A 21,623-nucleotide genomic window follows, 5' to 3' on the forward strand; every position below is an offset into this window, starting at 1 on the left:
CAAAAAGTCAAAGTTTAAATTCTATGTCCTTTACCCATACTCCCTGTATGTCCGGGTTTAGTCTAATGGCGGTAGCTAGGGGTTTGATACATAGGAAAAAAAGTAAAGGCGATAATGGACATCCTTGTCGAGTACCATTTTTTATTGTGATTGATTTGGGAGACCCATGGGGTAGTCTAATTGTTGCAGAAGGTGTAGAATACAAAGTTTCAATACCTCTTAAGAATGGGCCTTTTGTGCCGTACATTTCCAGAGCCTTTAACATGAAAGGCCAGCTTAGGCGGTCAAACGCCTTTTCTGCATCAAGGCTCAAAAGCAGGGCAGAGTTTTTAGATTTTTGAACAATATCTGTAAGGTCAATTGGATGTCTGGTGTTATCACCTCCTTGTCTAAATAGGATAAAAGTAATTTAGTGAATATTTTAATGTCCTAATTAAGAAGGACTATAGGTCTATAATTTTTGCAATACAGTGCCTACAAGTAGTATTCAACCCCCTGCAGATTTAGCTGGTTTGATAAGATGCAAATAAGTTAGAGCCTTCAAACTGCAAACGAGAGTAGGATTTATGAACAGAAGCATAAATCTTACAAACCAAAAAGTTATGTTGCTCAGTTGAATTTTAATAAATTTTAAACATAAAAGTGTGGGTCAATTATTATACAACCCCTATGTTTAATATTTTGTGGAATAACCCTTGCTTGCAATTACAGCTAATAATCGTCTTTTATAAGACCTGATCAGGCCGGCACAGGTCTGTGGAGTTATCTTGGCCCACTCCTCCATGCAGATCTTCTCCAAGTTATCTAGGTTCTTTGGGTGTCTCATGTGGACTTTATTCTTGAGCTCCTTCCACAAGTTTTCAATTGGGTTAAGGTCAGGAGACTGACTAGGCCACTCCAACACCTTGACTTTTTCCCTCTTGAACCAGGCCTTGGTTTTCTTGGCTGTGTGCTTTGGGTCGTTGTCTTGTTGGAAGATGAAATTACGACCCATCTTAAGATCCTTGATGGAGGAGCGGAGATTCTTGGCCAAAATCTCCAGGTAGGCCGTGCTATCCATCTTCCCATGGATGCGGACCAGATGGCCAGGCCCCTTGGCTGAGAAACAGCCCCACAGCATGATGCTGCCACCACCATGCTTGACTGTAGGGATGGTATTCTTGGGGTCGTATGCAGTGCCATCCAGTCTCCAAACGTCACGTGTGTGGTTGGCACCAAAGATCTCGATCTTGGTCTCATCAGACCATAGAACCTTGAACCAGTCTGTCTCAGAGTCCTCCAAGTGATCATGAGCAAACTGTAGACGAGCCTTGACATGACGCTTTGAAAGTAAAGGTACCTTACGGGCTCGTCTGGAACGGAGACCATTGCGGTGGAGTACGTTACTTATGGTATTGACTGAAACCAATGTCCCCACTGCCATGAGATCTTCCCGGAGCTCCTTCCTTGTTGTCCTTGGGTTAGCCTTGACTCTTCGGACAAGCCTGGCCTCGGCACGGGAGGACACTTTCAAAGGCTGTCCAGGCCGTGGAATGCTAACAGTAGTCCCATAAGCCTTCCACTTACGGATGATGCTCCCAACAGTGGAGACAGGTAGGCCCAACTCCTTGGAAAGGGTTTTGTACCCCTTGCCAGCCTTGTGACCCTCCACGATCTTGTCTCTGATGGCCTTGGAATGCACCTTTGTCTTTCCCATGTTGACCATGTCTGAGTGCTGTTCACAAGTTTGGGGAGGGTCTTAAATAGTCAGAAAAGGCTGGCAAAAGAGATCTTTAATCCACACATGTGAAGCTCATTATTCTTGGTGCCTGAACTACTTCTTAATACTTTAGGGGAACCAAGCAGAATTCTTGTGGTTTGAGGGGTTGAATAATAAATGACACTCTGAATTAACTTTTAACGTTTTAAAAAAAAAAAAAAAAACAAAAAAAACAACAATATTTGCTGCAGTGCATTTCCCACTTCCAGGCTGATCTACAGTACAAATGTCACAATGCCAAGTTAATTCCGCATGTGTCAACCAGCTAAATCTGCAGGGGGTTGAATACTACTTGTAGGCACTGTACAATCTATCTTTGCCCGGGTTAGGAATTAAGGTGATTGTAAAAATGTAGAATAGAATCAAGGATGGGGGACAAGTTTAAAATAAAAGAGTTAAATAGAGGGGTTAAGGTGGGCAGGAAAATATCCTTAAAGGTTTTATAGTAGAGATATGATAGACTATCTGGTCCTAGTGTTTTCCTATTTGGTAAGTTCTGTATGATCTCCTCGATCTCTTCCTTTGTGATGCATGTATAGAGATCTGAAATTGCCTCTGATGAGAGGACAGGGAGGTGGCATGATTTTAAAAAGGACCATATGAGATTGTTCCTTGTGGAAAGGGTAGCATTTAAGGTGTTGGGGAGCGAATATAGTGAGAAATATTCGTGAAATATTTTTGCAATCTCTTTTGGGTCATACACTGTCTGTTTTTTTTTTTTATTACTTATTGCATAGGGTGAAGATTGTTCTGTATGATATCTAATTTGTTTAGCTAGTAGTGTATGCGGTTTGTTAGCTTTTTTCTAGTAGCGTTGACATGAGTAGAGAAGTAGTTTGTATACTCGTTTAATTGCTATATTTTTTAGTTGGGCTCTAACGTCTATAATTTTTTTACAATTTGTTTACATGGGAGATCAATCTGGACTCCAATGTCTTCAGCTCCAGGGAGAGAATCTCTTGCTTGCCTTTAGAGTCTTTTTTTTAGTCTAGCCCCTAATGCTATACAGTGTCCTCGAAAGACTGATTCATGGGCTTCCCATAGTACAGTTTCCGAGGAGACTGAGCCATTATTGAGTTCAAAGTAAGTTTGCAGGTGGGTAAGTTTGTGTAGTGCTTCTCTGATAGAATGTTTATGAAGAAAAGTTTTGTTAAGGCTGTGTGCCCACGATGCATTTTTTAAGCATTTCCTCAGCGGCAAAAACGCTGCAGAAACGCTTAAAAAACGCATGGTAGAAGGCCTGCCATGTCCCCCAATGATAATGCGCATGTGCTGTGCACATGCTGCGGAAATTTCCTCTGCGGATTATCATTGCGGAAAAAAACGCAGCACTACCAATTATTTTGTGGGAGTGCTGCATTTTCGCCGCCATTGACTTGCATTAGAACGCGCCAATTCCGCAAGACTGCATCTGTACTTGCGTAATTGGCGCGTTCTAATGTACGGATGGTACCCGGGTGTGGAGGAGAGGAGACTCTCCTCCACACCCAGGTACCCTAAAAGCTGTAAAAAAAAGAATAACATAAAAAATAAAGATTATATTCACCTTCCGACGGCCCCCGGACTCCTTCCCTGTGCTGGCTGCCGGCAATCGCGCAGGACTGAAGGACTTGCGGTGACGTCACAGTCATGTGACGGCAGGTCTTTCAGTACAGCGTACGGCGAAGCTGGCAGCCAGCACACGGAGCGCAGCAAGACTGCTTGGGCCATCGGAAGGTAAGTATAGGTTTATTTTTTATTTTTTGACATTCTCTCGGTCACACTATATAAATCCATGCTGTTTGCATGGATTTATATAGTGTGACCGAGTTGTCAAGCACTTTCCAAGTGATGCTAAAATTGCTTGGAAAGGGCTTGTCAACCCGCATGCGGAAATGCAAGTGACGAACGCTTCATTTCCGCATGTCCCTGGCAGGAAAATGCATGTACAATCCGCATGCGTTTTTTTCTGCCAGGGAGATGCAGAAACGCTCAGGAAAAAATCCCTGAGCATTTCTGCATCGTGGGCACATAGCCTTAGTCTCTACTGGCAAGAGCGGGTAAAAATCTGGGAGTCTTTAACGGATATTTCCACCGGGGCATGGTCAGACCATGTCACCTGACCCATTTCTGCCCCCGTTAATATACGTAGGAGAGGGGTATTTCCAAAGAAATAGTCTATGCCTGTGTGAGTGTTATGGGGTGGTGAAACAAAGGAGAAGGATTTGTCTTCAGGGTGGTTAATTTTCCATAGATCATATAAAGAGTATCTACGGATGAGCTTACGGAATTCTCTGGGTAGGTGAGATTGGCATGCGGATGGTGGTTTGTTATTTAAGGAAAGCCTGTCCTTTTGTTCAGAGAGCGCCATGTTAAAATCCCCTCCTAGAATAATCGCCGAAGATGGGAAACGTGAGATTTTAAGCAGGATCCCCTTGAGAAACCTAATTTGAGCTGTTTTAGGAGTGTAGATATTGCATAATATAAGGGTTTTTTCCCTAAGAATACCTTGTAGAATTATGTATGTCCCATTAGGGTCTAAATGGGAAGAAATTATTTGGATTGGGCATGTTCTAGGTATAAGAATTGCTACTCCTGCTTTCTTTCTTGTGTAGCAGAGTATATTATAGGGTAATGGTTTAGTGCAAAATTAAAGGAGCCAGGCTTATTAAAATGTGTTTCCTGAAGAAATACCACTTCAGCCCTGAGGGACTTCATTTCTGTGAGGGCAAGGCATCTTGGCATTTGAATTAAGTCCTTTGACATTTAGTGGGACACATTTAACCATGGTTGAGGTAACGTGTATGACTGCTGATGTGACTTACTTCTCTCAGAAGATGGGTGAGGGGTTATACGGATCAATCCACAGTTCCTCAGCAAAGCAGGTCTAGAGATACAGGGAGGGAGGGGAAACACAGAAGGGTACATGGTATACAGGGTAAACTTAAACATATGTGTTCAACAAGTTAAGTCTGAGAAGAGAAAAAATAAAGAATTAATATCTTAGTGAATGCTTAAACAAGGATCATAAATTCCTTGGGAATTCCGAGATTCAGGGAAATTTCTGGTCTCGGGAACACCCCATGAATTGTAGGGTCACAAACAAGCTCCCGGAAGGGCAGAACAAATGATTATAACTCTTAAAGCAAATTTAGTAAACAAACAAGTATATAAGTATTCCGAAGCCAATACTCTGGCAACTATGTTACATAATAAACATATGTAAATAGGCTATTTTATAGTTCATGAGAGAAAAAAAAGAGGATTCATAGCATCTCTGAACTATCACGCTGAGTCAAATGGAAATGAGTGAGATAGTCAATTAATTTCTCTTTGGTTAAGAATCAAGGGGGTTCATTTCTCGTAGGTGGTGAGGAAGATTGAGTAGATGCTGGTCTTATGCATTTCTTGCTGAATGATTGCCACAGGGGGGGTGGAGCTGATGGTGGTGTTCCCAACTCCAAGTCTAAAATGTCCGGGATAGGGACGTCCAGGATCTTGCCGAAATTTGGTAGGTCGTCATATATCTTTAGGATGGCCGATTTACCTTCATTTTTTATTGCTGTAAGTGAGAAAGGGAAGACCCATCTATAGATAATGCGTCGGTCTTTTAAGGAACAAAGAAGAGGCCGCAAATGGCGTCTTTTTTGTAGGGTTATCCAGGAGAGATCAGGAAATATTTGAAACGCGGTGTTTTTATATTCAAAGGTTCGGGCAATCCTTGCTTTAGACATAACAGCCTCTTTTGTGATAAAGTCATGAACACAGCATATGATGTCCCGTGGTGCGGAAGGGGGCTCCTTTGGCTTAAGAGCACGATGCGCCCTGTCCAGTTTGATTTTATTGGATTACGGTAGGCCTAGGATTTTATTAAAGATTGATTGAAGATCTTCTGTTCCATCTGTTTCAGGGAGGCCTCGCAGACGTATGTTGTTCTTTCGTTCTCTGTTGTCTATATCTTCTAGGTGGTGATTAGCGATCTTGAGGGCGTCAGAGTGGGAGGCGACTGCCTGTTGGATAAGATTCATATGCTTGCGTGTCTCATCATGGGTTTCTTCAAGGGAATCCACACGTTCTGCGATAATTTTAATGTCTTATCTCATGGCTGTTATTTCCGCCCTACAAGTAGATTTTATTTCTGAAATGAAGGCTTTAAAATCCTGTTTTGTTGGTAGATGTTGGAGGTAGGAGTAAAGCTCCTCAGAGATAGAAGGTCTTTGGGATTTATTGAAGAATGAGAAGAGTTTGGTGAATCATTCCATGGATCTGGACCTTCCACAAGATTTGAAAGGGATGGAGTGGCCCACAAATTTTCAGATGGAGCCTCCCATTCTTTAGTGGTACAGGTTTCCTTGGATGTGTCCTTTTGCTGATTTCTTTGTGGTTTTGGGGACATGTATGTAAAAGAGGGGTTCTCTTTCACTGTATCTCGGTTTGGGTGTTGATATTTATTTCTTGGGTATTGGTTATATGACCCGGGGGTGCGCTGGTAGAGCCGGTCAATGAGATGATTTTTAGGGATGTCCGTCTAGGAGTGATTAGATCTTCCTTTTTTTTGTTTGTTTGAGGGTTGAAAAAGAATTCACTTATAGTTTTGGGACTGGTTAATGTGGTGTGAGTAGGACCTTTTTTTTTTTTCCCACCGTCTTTTACCCCATCAGATTTAGTACAGAGTTATTTCTGAGCTTATTTCGTTGCCAGGTATAGGGAGCTTTTTAATTCAAGCGTTCATCTTTTATTTTTGTTTTGCGGGGGATATCCATGGTCAAAATGAAGAGTAGTTAGAAAGGGCTATTGAATGACAGTTATTGAGTGTCGATTCTTAGCTAGGTCTCAAGATGGCAGTAGAAATATAGTCTTGTATTTTCTTGAGTGTTTCTTCATATGAACACCAGAGGGAGGGCACTATTGTATTATATGTGTAATATTTAATAGATGTTTATATAGAGGAGGTCAAAACATTCCCAAAAGGTCTCTATAGGAGATAGAAGTTTTCAGTAGGGTTTCAATTTCTTTTGAGGAACTTTGAGATGTAACTTTAAGCTGTAATTTTATATATAATGTCCTTTCTATACTGTCCACAGGGAATGTCCCCCGAGTGGGTGGCGGGGGGGATACTATAGGCAGAGCATACAGTGTCAGCAATAGATTTTTCTGTTAGTCTTTACTAGATATTCTTAGGAAGTTGTCAAGTGTAAAATAATAGGAGGGTTAATAACACCTCTGAAACAGTTTCCCAGAAAGGGAGGGGGGAAAACCTCCTTTCAGCAGCCTTTGCAGTGTTCAGGAGTGACCGCACGAGGGCACTGTTATAGTCAGTGTTTTGGCACCAAGTCTCCCATAAAATGGCATCCCAAGGAGAAGCAAGGGGGGGGGGGAGGGGAGGAAAAAAGGCCCCCAGAGCCACGCCAGGTCCCCTCCAACCCACTCACGACATGACTCTGCAAGTCTCAGCCCCCGTAGGTCCGCAGCATCGGTCCCTCCTTCCAGGTCTCCCCGCAGCTCCGTGACTCCATGCCTCACCCTATCCACGTGGGCGATTCCACTATCTCTTCACCCCAGCCCCGCCGGCGTCCGGTCCCCGGGGCGAGCCCCCAGTGATTCAGGGTCCAGGTAAGCAAGAGGGAGGGCGGCGATCGGCGGGTCCCTTCTTTGGTATTGTTTCCTTGTTTGTGGATGGGAAAAAGGGTCACCCCTAGTCATGTTGCCACAACAAGCACAGGCATAGAAAATGACCAAGCCTGGGGGTACCAAGTACAGTTAATACCATTCCCTTAGAAGCAGCCACATCTAATTTGATTTGTTTGTCCTTAAGATTATAACATCACTTGTATGATAATAAATGTGGCTGTGCATACTCACTAATGACCATTATCCAGCAGTGGCCAATATCTTTTAAGTATTCTTAGCCATTATTTGGCAATATGTACACACAAAGGAAATCCTACTTTTTTTGACTCTTGAACATCCCTTCAAGCGCTCCATACGATTAAGTGTTTTGGTCTTTTTAATCCACATTACCTCAATCATTAGGTAACCCTAGTTATAAACTTCTGACACGTCGTCTTTTGCCCACCTTGGATTAACAACTGACGATACTCCTAACCCCTAATGAGCTGACTCGATTGTAAGAAGCCCACCATATTGCAGGGTGTGATTGCACTTAATATGCAACAATTTATTTCTATCAGTATTTTTCACGGTCTCGCACCGCTCCTGGCACATTAACCCCCGAAATGCTACGATCGAAGTCGATCGCAGCATTCCCGGAGCAAGGGGTGGTAAGTGCGACCTACTTACCTCCTCTCCTGCATCCCGTGATGTCTGTTCTGGGTCCCTGTAGTTGTCATGGTGACCCGATGACGCCATGACGACATCTGGGTCACGATGCAGCAGGAAGTTACTTTGATCATGCGCAGTACGTGATCAAAGTAACTTCTGTCTGTGAAGCGCTGACACGCAGCATAGCATAGAGATGCTGCTGCATCTCTATGCTATATAAGCGATCAGCTTGCAAAAAGTGAAAGTCCCATAGTGGCGCTTAATGTAAAAGTAAAAAAAGTATCAGAAAGTGAAAAAAAAAAAGTTAAAAAAATATATAAATAAAAATGAAAAAAATAGTCTAAAAAAAACATACTGTACCCATAAATATTATTATGAGAAAAAAAACAACAAACCAATAAAAGTACACATTTGGTATCGCCGCGTCCGGAACGACTTGACCTATAAAACTGTCCCACTACTTAACCCCTTTAGTGAACACGGTAAAAAAATAAAAAACGAAGCAAAAAACAATGCTTTAGCATCATACTGCCAAACAAAAAATGGAATAAAACGTGATAAAAAAGATGAATGTAAATAAAAATGGTACCGCTGAAAACGTCATCTTGTCCCGCAAAAAACAAGCCACCATACAGCTCCATCAGCCGAAAAATAATTTATGGCTCTAAGAATAAAGCGATACAAAAAAAAAATATTTTTTCTAAAAAATAATTTTTATTGTGAAAAAGCCAAAATATAAAAAAAACAATATAAATGTGGTACTGCTGTAAACGTACCGACCCGAATAATAAAGCTGTTTTACCACACGTGGATCGGCATAAACATCCCCCCCCCCCCCACACTAAAAAAAATTCCTGTATTGTTGTTTTTGTTTATTCTGGCTCCCAAAAATTGAAATTGAAATAGAAAGCTATCAAAAAATGTCACGTGTCCAATAATTGTACCAATAAAAACATCATCTCTTCCCGCAAAAAGCAAGCCTTCACATGACTGTCGGCCGAAATATGGAAAAATTATAGTTCTCAAAATATGGCAATGCAAAAACTAGTCTTTGCCCAAAAAACCCAGTCTTTTAGTGTATGACAGCTGTCAGTCATAAAAACCCGATATGAATCTGACATTGCTTTAATCGCACCGACCCGAAGAATAAAGTCATCTAATCATTTATACCGTACGAGAAACGGCGTAAAAAATAAACTCTAGGGTTAGAAAAAAAAGACCGCAAAATAATCAGCAGTATTTACCTGCTCAGATCTTCGGACTAAAATGAACTACCATATATACAGTACAGACCAAAAGTTTGGACACACCTTCTCATTTAAAGATTTTTCTGTATTTTCATCACTATGAAAATTGTACATTCACACTGAAGGCATCAAAACTATGACTTAACACATGTGGAATTATATACTTAACAAAAAAGTGTGAAGCAACTGAAAATATGTCTTATATTCTAGGTTCTTCAAAGTAGCCACCTTTTGCTTTGATGACTGCTTTGTACACTCTTGGCATTCTCTTGATGAGCTTTAAGAGGTAGTCACCGGAAATGGTTTTCACTTCACAGGTGTGCCCTGTCAGGTTTAATAAGTGGGATTTCTTGCCTCATAAATGGGGTTGGGACCATCAGTTGTGTTGTGCAGAAGTCTGGTGGATACACAGCTGATAGTCCTACTGAATAGACTGTTCGAATTTGTATTATGGCAAGAAAAAAGCAGCTAAGTAAAGAAAAACGAGTGGCCATCATTACTTTAAGAAATGAAGGTCAGTCAGTCCGAAAAATTGGGCAAATTTTGAATGTGTCCCCAAGTGCAGTTGCAAAAACCATCAAGCGCTACAAAGAAACTGCCTCACATGAGGACCGCCCCAGGAAAGGAAGACCAAGAGTCACCTCAGCTTCTGAGGATGTTTATCCGAGTCACCAGCCTCAGAAATCGCAGGTTAACAGCAGCTCAGATTAGAGACCAGGTCAATGCCACACAGAGTTCTAGCAGCAGACACATCTCTTCAACAACTGTTAAGAGGAGACTTTGTGCAGCAGGCCTTCATGGTAAAATAGCTGCTAGGAAACCACTGCTAAGGACAGGCAACAAGCCGAAGAGACTTGTTTAGGCTAAAGAACACAAGGAATGGACATTAGACCAGTGGAAATCTGTGCTTTGGTCTGATGAGTCCAAATTTGAGATCTTTGGTTCCAACCACCGTGTCTTTATGCGACGCAGGAAAGGTGAACGGATGGACTCTACATGCGTGGTTCCCACCGTGAAGCATGGAGGAGGAGGTGTGATGGTGTAGGGGTGCTTTGCTGGTGACACTGTTGGGGATTTATTCAAAATTGAAGGCATACTGAACCGGTTTGCGTTGGACCATCATTTATTTTTCAACGGGACAATGACCCCAAACACACCACCAGGCTTTGTAAGGGCTATTTGACCAAGAAGGAGAGTGAAGGGGTGCTACGCCAGATGACCTGGCCTCCACAGTCACCAGACCTGAACCCAATTGAGATGGTTTGGGGTGAGCTGGACCGCCGAGTGAAGGCAAAAGGGCCAACAAGTGCTAAGCATCTCTGGGAACTCCTTCAAGATTGTTGGAAGACCATTTCCAGTGACTACCTCTTGAAGCTCATCAAGAGAATGCCAAGAGTGTGCAAAGCAGTCATCAAAGCAAAAGGTGGCTACTTTGAAGAACCTAGAATATAAGACATATTTTCAGTTGTTTCACACTTTTTTGTTAAGTATATAATTCCACATGTGTTAATTCATAGTTTAGATGCCTTCAGTGTGAATGTACAATTTTCATAGTGATGAAAATACAGAAAAATCTTTAAATGAGAAGGTGTGTCCAAACTTTTGGTCTGTACTGTATATATAGATTTTCTTCCGGGGTGCAGCCAGACCCATTAGCGCTAGCATTGTAAACTGGGGTGTCTGTTCCCATGGGGTGCACTTGGATAGTACCGGGCAGCCCGCCTAATCTAATAGTATAGGCTGTAATCCTCATACTGTGTACTACCCAAGTGTGAACAGCACCCTATACAAGCCTTTTTGTGTTCAATTCAAATGCTAAGTAGTCATCCCCTCCATGAAATGGTAGGCTTTGAGTTATTGTCTCATCAGTATTTTGCACCTGTGTAGCCACCATCTTTATATGGGTCTGCTGCACCCTGGTAGTGAATTTTGGTCTGAAAATCTGAGCAGGTAAATACTGGTGATTATTTTGCTGTGTTTTTTCTTGAATTTTGGGGGAATTTTTATTCTTCTTATTGTGGCTTTGCTTTTTGTATTTTGTTCTTGGGTTAGGGTTGTGCTAGGGTTAGGGTTGTGTTAGGGTTGTGCTAGGGTTGGGATTTTTTCAAAAGTAAAGATAAAAAAATGATGACGATATGGCGACTAGTGTTGAGCGCAAGTGCTCACTACTTGAGTTTGCATCGGGTGCTTGGGTATGTACCGAGTATCGTGCGTACCCGAGTGACATGCTCAAGTCTCCGCCCCATATGCTTCGCTGCCAAAAAAAACTTGCTGGGATTGCCTTCCATGCACGAGCGATCCGCGTATGTTTTTTTTTGTGTGTCTGACAACCGTGAAACATGCGGGGCGGGGACTCAAGCATGTCACTCGAGCACGCACGATACATAGACCTATAGACCCTTCAAAGTCACTTTAAATGTGATCTGGACCCAAAAAAAAAAAAATAAATGTTTTTGTAAATTTTGTTGGAAAAATGAGAAATTGCTGGTCAACTTTTAACCCTTATAACTTCCTAACAAAAACAAATTTGTTTCCAAAATTGTTTTGATGTAAAGTAGACATGTGAAAAATGGCATTTATTAATGGTTTTGTCTCATACAACTCTCTGATTTAAGGGTTTGAAAATTGCTAAATTTTCTGATTTTTTTCACAAACACAAGTCATATCGAAGAAATTTTACCACTATCATGAAGTACAATATGTCATAAAAAAACAGTCTCTAAATCAGTGGGATCCGTTGAAGCGTTCCAGAGTTATTACCTCATAGTGACAGTGGTCAGAATTGTAAAATTTGGCCTGGTCATGAACATGAAAACAGACTTTGGGGGTGAAGGTTCAAAGGGAATTCATATAAATATGTATAGTTTATACATAATTATATGTATAATTGGCTGGGCGTGTGAACACTGGCACTGAGATATACTTAAAGAGATTGTCCACTACTATATAAAATGCACCAATGTATTTAAACTGTGGAGAGAAGTCTTTTTGTAAATACCTTGCTTGTTCTTTATTGCCTGTGAGTGGCGCTATCGCTGACCGCTCACAGGTATCACGTGAACTCCGGCTGCAGCCGACTCTGGCATCCGGTGATGTCACGCCAAGTCCCGGCTGCAGCCGAGGGTGACTCAGTGACGAGCTCCCCCTTGATTGATTGGCTGCGGGCGGGGTTTTGCCACATGTTACAGCCCAGTATCCACTGCACGCGTTCCCTCTCCTCTGCATTCATTGGGAAAGCGCACGGTGGATGCTGGGCTATGATGTGCGGGGAAACCCCACCCACAGCCCATAAAGCAGGGGGGAGCTCGTCACTGAGTCACCCCCGGCTGCAGCCGGGACTTGACGTGACATCACCGGATGCCAGAGTCGGCTGCAGCCGGGGGTCACGTGATGCCTGTGAGCTGTCTGCGATAGCGCTGCTCACAGGCAATAAAAAACAAGCAAGGTAATTAAAAAAAGACTTCTCTCCACAGTTTAAATACATTGGGGGGCATTTTATATAGTAGTGGACAAACTCTTTAATGTGCTGATGAAGGTACAGTCTGTAGACCTGGCTTCACTACGTAGGCCCCATCATTTAAGACATTGTGTGAATGTGCAAGATTTCCGGGGCTGAGGAGAGGGGATACGGAGAGTGTAAGGAACTTTAATTATGTCAAGAGGTGCAAGATAGAAGCTTGTAGGGGGAGGATTATTCCGTTGGAATAAATACCTCACTTGACTAGTCTGTGTTAATTTACATATCTTTGCAGCGGTACATAAGTCAAAATTGCACATATAGAGCAACTAACTGAACCCCCCCCCCCACCTTCAGAAAACAGTGATATTAAATATCTTGGTATATCTGGCTATTTTAAATGGAGCAAATTTGATACCATGATTTAAAATTATATATATTTTTTGGGATTCTAATGCTTTGTGTTCCACTAATGAAGTTGGTTCATCAACAGAATTGTGTCTGGGAAGAAAGATGTAGCAGAATTTAGAGTTTTACTAGGGCATAATAGAGTAAGATAACTTGGGTTCCTATAGTCATGTTGCTCTCTTTAGATTATTCTTGGATTTATCTATGAATCCACCTGTGGATCATAATCTTTGAAGACATCTGAGGGAGTAGGTACTTTATTGAGCTATTTTTTAGGGATTCATTTTTTCTACATTTCAATTGTCCAAATAGCACATTTTATTGTAAAAATATTGTTTTACAACCTCTAACCCTATTCACATGTTAATATTTGGTAATTAAGTATTTTGCATCAGTACTTGTTAGCTAACACTAGGAGTAGAATCTTCAGAGAGTAAAAATATAATGGAGAGATTTTCATGTTATCTGTTTAAAAGCCACTTCTGGTTTTGTCATATGCTGCTGAAATACTAACCAGAAATACTGATACACACGTGGTCAAAATTGTTGGTACCCCTCGTTTATTGAAAGAAAAACCCACAATGGTCAGAGAAAGAACTTGAATCTGACAAAAGTAATAATAAATTAAAAATCTATGAAAATGAACAAATAAAAGTCAGACATTGCTTTTCAACCCTGCTTCCACAGAATTTAAAAAAAATTAATCTCCTGAAATAGGCCTGGATGGAAATGATGGTACTCTTAACTTAATATTTTGTTGAACAACCTTTTGAGGCAATCACTGCAATCAAACCATTCCTGTAACTGTCGAGGAGACTTCTGCACCTCTTGACAGGTATTTTGGCTCACTCCTCATGAGCAAACTGCTCCAGTTGTCTCGTGTTTGAAGATTGCCTTTTCCAGATGGCATGTTTCATCCCTTTCCAAAGATGCTCAATAGGATTTAGGTCAGGGCTCATAGAAGGCCACTTCAGAATAGTCCAATGTTTTCCTCTTAGCCATTCTTGGGTGTTTTTAGCTGTGTGTTTTGGGTCATTATCCTGTTGCAAGGCCCATGACCTTCGACTGAGATCAAGCTTTCTGAGACTTTGCAGCTAATTTTTCTCTAGAATCCCTTGGTAGTCTTGAGATTTCATTGTACCCTGCACAGATTCAAGACACCCTGTGCCAGATGCAGCAAAGCAGCCCCAGAACATAAGAGCCTCCTCCATGTTTCACAGTAGGGACAGTGTTCTTTTCTTGATATGCTTCATTTTTCCGTCTGTGAACAAGGAGCTGATGTGCCTTGCCAAAAATGTCCATTTTCACCTTTAATCTCTTTAGAAGTTATCCTGGGATCTTTTGTTAACATTCGTATTATCCATCTCTTTGATTTCTCATCAATTTTCCTCCTGCGGCCACATCCAGGGAGGTTGTCTACAGTCCCATGGATCTTAAATTTCTGAATAATATGTGCAACTGTAGTCACAGGAACATCAAGCTGCTTGGAGATGGTCTTCTAACCTTTACCTTTAACATCTATAATTTTCTTTCTAATCTGCTGAGACAACTCTTTCCTTTGCTTCCTCTGGTCCATGTTGAGTGTGGTACACACCATGTCACCAACCAGCACAGTGAGTTTCTGTAGCCCTATATACAGGCCCACTGACTGATTACAAGATTGTAGACACCTGTGATGCTAATTAGTGGACACAACTTGATTTATCATGTCCCTTTTGTCACTTTATTTTCAGGAGTACCATAATTTCTGTCCAGGCCTATTTCATGAGTTTATTATTTTTTTTTAATTCTGTGGAAGCAGGGCTGAAAAGCTATGTCTGACTTTCATTTGTTCATTTTCATAGATTTTTAATTTATTATTACTTTTGTCAGATTCAAGTTATTTTTGTGACCATTGTGGATTTTTCTTTCATTAAACGTGGGGTACTAACAATGTTGACCATGTGTGTATATGAATTCGGTATAATATTGGCAGTTTAACCCATTGTTTGTGGACCGGACAAGTTCCCTTTAAGATATGCAAAGTTCATGAATGCCACTTTTGCCCATGTCTGAATGCATAGACTGTAGCGTTCAAAATAATAGCCATCAAATATGACTAACCAGATTAATCACTGTTTTTGGTATAAATTATATTACCTCTTGTCAAACAATTTACCAGTTGGTGCAATAGGTTATAAGAAAACCAACAGACTCAGCATTCATGATCTGCATGTTTTTGAGTCACTGTATTTGAATAATTGAAAGGGGGTGTGTTCAAATTAATAGCAGTGTGGAGTTCAATTATTGAGGTCAATCATTCTGTGAATAAACAGGTGTGAAGCAGGTGTCCATTATTTAAGGGTGAAGCCAGCACATGTTGTACATTCATTTCTCCTTGAAAACCTGAGAAATATGGGTCATTCGAGACATTGTTCAGAAGAACAGCGTACTTTGATTAAAAAGTTGATTGGAGACGGTAAAACTTATAAAGAAGTGCAGACAATGATAGGCTGTAAAGCTAAAATGATCTCCAATTCTTTAAAATGGAAAGTAAGACCAGAGAGATGTGGAAGAAAACGGAAGACTACCATTCGAATGGATCGAAGAATGGCAAAGGCTCAGCCAATGATCAGCTCCAGGATGATCACAGACAGTCTCAAGTTACCTGTGAGTACTGTGACAGTTAAAAGACGCCTGTGTGAAGCTAATCACTTAGCAAGAAGTCCCTGTAAAGTCCCACGGTTAAAAAAAAAACAAACAAACAAAAAACAAACAAACATTTACTGAAGAGGATACAATTTGCTGAAGAACACATCAACTGGCCTAAAGGGAAATGGAGAAACATTTTGTGGACTTATGTAAGTAACATTGTTCTTTTTGGGTCCAAGGGCTGCAGACAGTTCATCAGATGACCCTCAAACTCTGCATTCAAGCCACAGTATACTCTGAAGACAGTGAAGCATGGTGGTGCAGCATCATAATATGGGCATGCTTCTCTTAATATGGTACCGGACCTGTTTACTGCATACCAGAGCTTATAGACTAGTTTCCATATATTAAAATGCTTGAAGAGGTCATGTTGCTTTACGCTGAAGAGATTATGCCCTTGAAATGGGTGTTTCAACAAGACAATGACCGTAAACGAGCAAAATATTGGTTCCAGTCCAACAAAACTGAGGTTATGTAGTGGCCAGCCCAATCCCTGCACCTTAATCCGATAAATCACTTGTGGGGAGACATCAAAAATGCCATTTCTGTGGCAAAGCCAACAAATGTCAAAAAACTGTGAGATTTAGTCAAAGCATCCTGGGCTGGAATAACAGTTGACAGGTGCCAGAAGTTGATTGAGTCTATGCAACATAGATGTGAAGCAGTTCTAAGAAACTGTGGGTATACAACTAAATATTAGGTTAGTGATTCACAGGAATCAATAAGTGTACATATTGTGAGTTTGTAAAGACAAATGCAGACACTGCTACTTTTTAGAACAGCCCAATGTTCATTTTTCGTTATTTTCTGTCAAGTAATTAAAAATTATATACATTTTTCTTTATGTTTTGAATTAGAAAACCGTGTGCAATGTTCCCAATGCATGGAAATAAAAACTAGTATAAAGATTTTGTGCTTAACTCATGTTTTTGAACACACTGCTATTATTTTGAACACTACTGTACTCCATCTTAACTTAATTACCAGAACTGAAGAAAACAAAAACCTCTGCAGTCTCAATCTTAGTAAACAAAATATGGATGTCAGTATCTTATTAGCAGCTAAGCTATAATTTAATTCTAATTTGAGGCCTTTTAAATGTATTACTTATTACGTTAAGGCTTGGCTTCACTTTTTTTTTGGAGGAGGGAGGGGAATAAGATTATGGCTTCAATCCTTAACTTGCATGATACGTTGACAGCTGCCCCTATGGAACTGTGTATTTATCACCTCCCCCTGATACCAGCTGGAGACGGTAGGTCTTGCATCTTTGTTCTGTTTTTCTATTTAACTTGCATATGAAGTTTTTTGCTTAAAGAAGCACTCACATTAACATTTTCACAGGTTTAGGGGAAAAGGTTAGTGTATTGTCAGTGTGTTAATTTACTCACCTATGACCATCTTCTCTGGTATCTGTTGCTCTTTTTAATCACGTGACGACTGTTGAGACTCTCTGGATCACACTTTGCTCTGTGTGACGCACAAGTGGCTTATACAATGTAAGCCTGTGGAGTTTCACAATGGAGCTCCATGGACTTACATTGTGAAATATACTTCTGGCTCATGCATCGTTGTCATAGGGACACCACGAAAGAGAGGGACCAAAAGACCGTGGCGTCTGGTTTCACCAACTCCTTCACTGGTTAGAAGTACTTCACCATCTTATTAAGCATTGCATTTTTTTTTACTTACTAGCAGTGCAAGGTTTAATTTGTTCAGTTGAAGCTCTTACAGCTTTCCTACCTGGATTTTCTCAGCTGTTCAGTATTGACCACTCTCCTATGCTATATATGCTTGCCTCTGGCACTTAGGGATTGCCAGTGTTCTTTTTGCCTGGTTCTGGAGTTGGAAGTGTAGTTCGTGTTTGAGTAGGCGTTTGGGGACTTACGTAAGAGATTGTTGCTATGAGTTTTTTGTCTGTGTGCACATCCTCATCTTCTATTTAGTTTCTCCATCCTTTAATTCCCTTGTGTCCCACTCTGTTGCTTGGGGAGTGTATTTTGTATGGTTGGTACTTTAATTCATCCCTTTCCATCTTCCCTTGTTGTTCCTATACACTTCAGCTTCCCACTACCCTGGGTGAGGTAGGTGACAGATCAGGGTTAATATACGAGGATAGCAAGGCACGTGAACCCCGGCGTCTCCAACTTCAGAAGTAATCCGGGAGACAGGGATAGACTAGGGTGCTCCTGGTTCTAGGGACCTGGTTGGCACCCATAGTCCCAACACCTTCGTGACAGCAGTGTTATCCGGAGAGTCTGTATCGCAATCATGTGACTCCGAAGAGGAGCTGAACAGTGCTGGATACTGATAGAAGAGTAAATTAACACATTTACACTACACTAACATCATGGGTTTAGCAAAAAATAAAAAGTTAACAGGAGTGCTACTTTAATGTATGTTTAAAGTCTTGACTGTTCGTGTGCCATTTTGCCATGTTCACTTATTTCTCCATTTCTTCTTTGTATGTCAACTGCTTTCATGTCTGGAGAGGCAGGTTCAAAACACAGTGGGCTTTTTCTGTGACGTTTGCTATATACTATTTTTAAGAGTTTGCATCTGTTCATGTAAAGAACATGCCTACAACGTATAGCAAACAACAAATAGGATAAAATAACTGTAAACTTCAGTGTTCATAACTATTCACCCCCCTAAAGTCAGTACTTTGTAGAGCCTCTTTTTCCACAATTACAGCTGCAAGTTGCTTTGGATAAGTCTCTATGAGCTTCCACATCTTGCCACTGGGATTTTTGACCATTCCTCAAGGCAAAACTGCTTCAGCTCCTTCAAGTTAGATGGTTTCCTTTGGTGAACAGCAATCAAGTCTGACCACAGATTCACAATTAGATTTAAGGTCTTGGCTTCGAGTAGTCCACTTCAAAACATTTACACATTTCTCCTTAAACCACTCAAGTGTTGTTTTAGCAGTATGCTTTGGGTCATTGTGTTGTTGGAAGATGAACTTTTGTCCCAGTCTCAAATCACTGTCAGACTGAAACAGATTCTGCTCAAGAATATCCCTGTATTTTGCACCATCCATGATTCGTTCCATTTTCCCTGTCCCTGCTGCCGAAAAACATCCCCAAAGCATCGTACTGCCACCACCATGTTTCACTGTGTTGGGTTGACGCCTGACATAGTGTTTACTTTGGTGGCCAAAAAGTTAAATTTTGGTCTCCTCTGACCACAGCACCTTCCTCGATACATTTGGGGAGTCTTCCACATGTTTTTTGGCAAACTCAAAACGAGCCTTACAATTTGTGTGTGTAAGCCACTCTTCCATAAGGGCCACCTCTATGAAGTGTACTGCTTATTGTGGTCTCTGGTTTGCCTCACTGATTAATGACCTCCTTGCCCGGGCTGAGAGTTTTGGTGGGTGGCCCTCTTTTGGCAGATTTGTTGTGGTACCATGTTCTTTCCATTTGATGATAATATATTTGATGGTGCTCTGAGGGATCATCAGAGATTGTTGTTTTTTATTATAACCCAACCCTAACTTGTACTTCTCAACAACTGTGTTCCTGACTTGTTTGGAGATTTACTTGGTCTTCATGGTGTTGTTAGGCTAGTGGTGCCTTTTGCTTAATGGTGTTGCAGCCTCTGTGGCCTTTCAGAAAAGGTGTGTATATACCGACAGACCATGTGACACTTAGGAAGTTCACCTGTGTACAATCTTTCTCTTAAGAATGTGACTTATGAAGGTAATTGCATGCACCAGAAATTTTTAGGAACTTCATAGAAAAAGGGATGAATACATATGCACATGTCAATTTTTAGCTATTTTTCCCATAAATTTAATTTATGCCTATATTTTTCTCACTTCACTAACTTAGACTATTTAGTGCTGATGCATCAAACACAAATCGGATTACAAAAATATTTAGACACAGGTTGTAAAGTAACAAAATAGGTAAAAAGCCAAGGGGGGGTGGGTGAATATTTTCGCAAGCCAATGTATTTCTAAATCCCTAATCTGTTTTCTAGCCTCTCTCTCCAACCCTCTTCTCCCAAACTGGCTATGCTGTGCAAGTTTTAACTTTTGTGATTAATTGCAGCTCTGCAATCTCTTTTAGTGTTTTTTTAATATGCTGTGTGTGAATTACACTATCCTCCGTACTAGTCACAGATGCTGAATGGGTTGGCAAGAAGCTATTCTCATAAAGTGCAGTAAAAATATAACCTGGTCAGACTACACATAGCTTGATATCTGTAAACAGGTCACTGCAACAAAAGTGCACACCAATTAAACTAACTTTAATGGACCATAATGCATTTGTGCTCAAAAGTTTACATACCCTGGCAGAATTTTTCCTTTCTTGGCCTTGTTTCAGAGAATATGAATGATAAAAAAAAACTTTTTCTTCATTCATGGTTATTGGTTAGGTGAAGCAATTTATTTTCAAACTACTGTGTTATTTCTTTTTAAATCTTCATGACAACCAAATACATCCAAATGACCCTGATCAAAAGTTCACATACCCTGGTGATTTTGGCCTGATAACATGCACAGAATTTGACACAAATGGGTTTGAATGGCTACTAAAGGTAACATCCTCACCTGTGACCTGTTTGCTTGTAATCAGAGTGTGTGCATAAAAGCGGAGTGAGTTTCTGGGATCCAGACAGACTCTTGCATCTTTCATCCTGCCACTGACGTTTCTGGATTGTGAGTCATGGGGAAAGCAAAATAATTGTCAATGGATCTACTGGAAAAGGTAGTTGAAATGTATAACACAGGAAAGGAATACAAAAAAATATCCAAGGAATTGATAATGCCAGTCAGCTGCATTCAAACTATGATTAACAAATGGAAAATCAGGGGCTCTGTAAAAACCAAACAACGGTCAGGTAGACCAACAAAAATTTCGGCCACAACTGCGAGGAAAATTCTTCTTGATGCAAAGAAAAACCCACAAATAACATCAGCTGAAATTCAGGACTCTCTGAAAACTAGCGGTGTGGCTGTTTCAAGATGCACAATAAGGGGGGCATTTGAAGAAAAATGTGCTGCATGGTCGAGCCGCCAGAAGAAAGCCATTACTTCGCAAATGCCACAAAGTGTCTCGCCTACAATACGCCAAACTGCACATAGAGAAGCCTCAAAACTTCTGGAACAAGGTAATTTGGAGTGATGAGACCAAAATTTAACTTTTTGGCCACAACCATAAATGTTACATTTGGAGAGAGGTCAACAAGGCCTATGATGAAAGGTACACCATTCCTACAGTAAAGCACGGAGGTGGATCACTGATGTTTTGGGGATGTGTGAGCTACAAAGGCACAGGAAACTTGGTAAAAGTTGAAGGAAAGATGAATGCAGCACGTTATCAGCAAATACTGGCGGCAAATTTGCACTCATAAGCCCAGAAGCTGCGCATGGGACGTACTTGGACGTTCCAGCATGACAACGATCCAAAACACAAGGCCAAGTCGACCTGTCATTGGCTACAGCAGAACAAAGTGAAGGTTCTGGAGTGGCCATCTCAGTCTCTTAACCTCAATATCATTGAGCCACTCTGGAGAGATCTTAAGTGCGCAGTTCATGCTAGACAGCCCAGGAATTTACAGGAACTGGAGGCTTTTTGCCAAGAAGAATGGGCAGCTTTACCATCTGAGAAAATAACCTCATCCACAACTACCACAAAAGACTTCAAGCTGTCATTGATGTTAAAGGGGGCAATATACGGTATTAAGAACTGGGGTATGAGAACTTTTGATCAGGGTCATTTGGATGTTTTTGGTTGTCATTAAGATTTAAAAAGAGAAAACACAGTAGTTTGACAATAAATGGCTTTATCCA

At 41.0% G+C, this 21,623-nt stretch overlaps 1 protein-coding gene across 4 annotated transcripts in view; it reads left to right on the plus strand.

Moving 5' to 3' along the window:
* CRTC1 (CREB regulated transcription coactivator 1) overlaps positions 1 to 21,623 on the plus strand; it is a 581,448-nt gene that overhangs the window by 154,431 nt on the left and 405,394 nt on the right. For all 4 annotated transcript variants that reach the window (XM_073684981.1, XM_073684999.1, XM_073684990.1 and 1 more), the window contains exon 4: positions 17,017 to 17,078. In XM_073684981.1, the coding sequence (XP_073541082.1) occupies positions 17,017 to 17,078 (62 nt within the window). The remainder of the gene's footprint in view (positions 1 to 17,016; positions 17,079 to 21,623) is intronic.

The sequence above is a fragment of the Phyllobates terribilis genome, unplaced genomic scaffold, assembly GCF_046119375.1.
Source record: "Phyllobates terribilis strain yellow unplaced genomic scaffold, ASM4611937v1 Scaffold_1__5_contigs__length_1240528914, whole genome shotgun sequence".
In the NCBI taxonomy this organism is placed as follows: Eukaryota; Metazoa; Chordata; class Amphibia; order Anura; family Dendrobatidae; genus Phyllobates; species Phyllobates terribilis.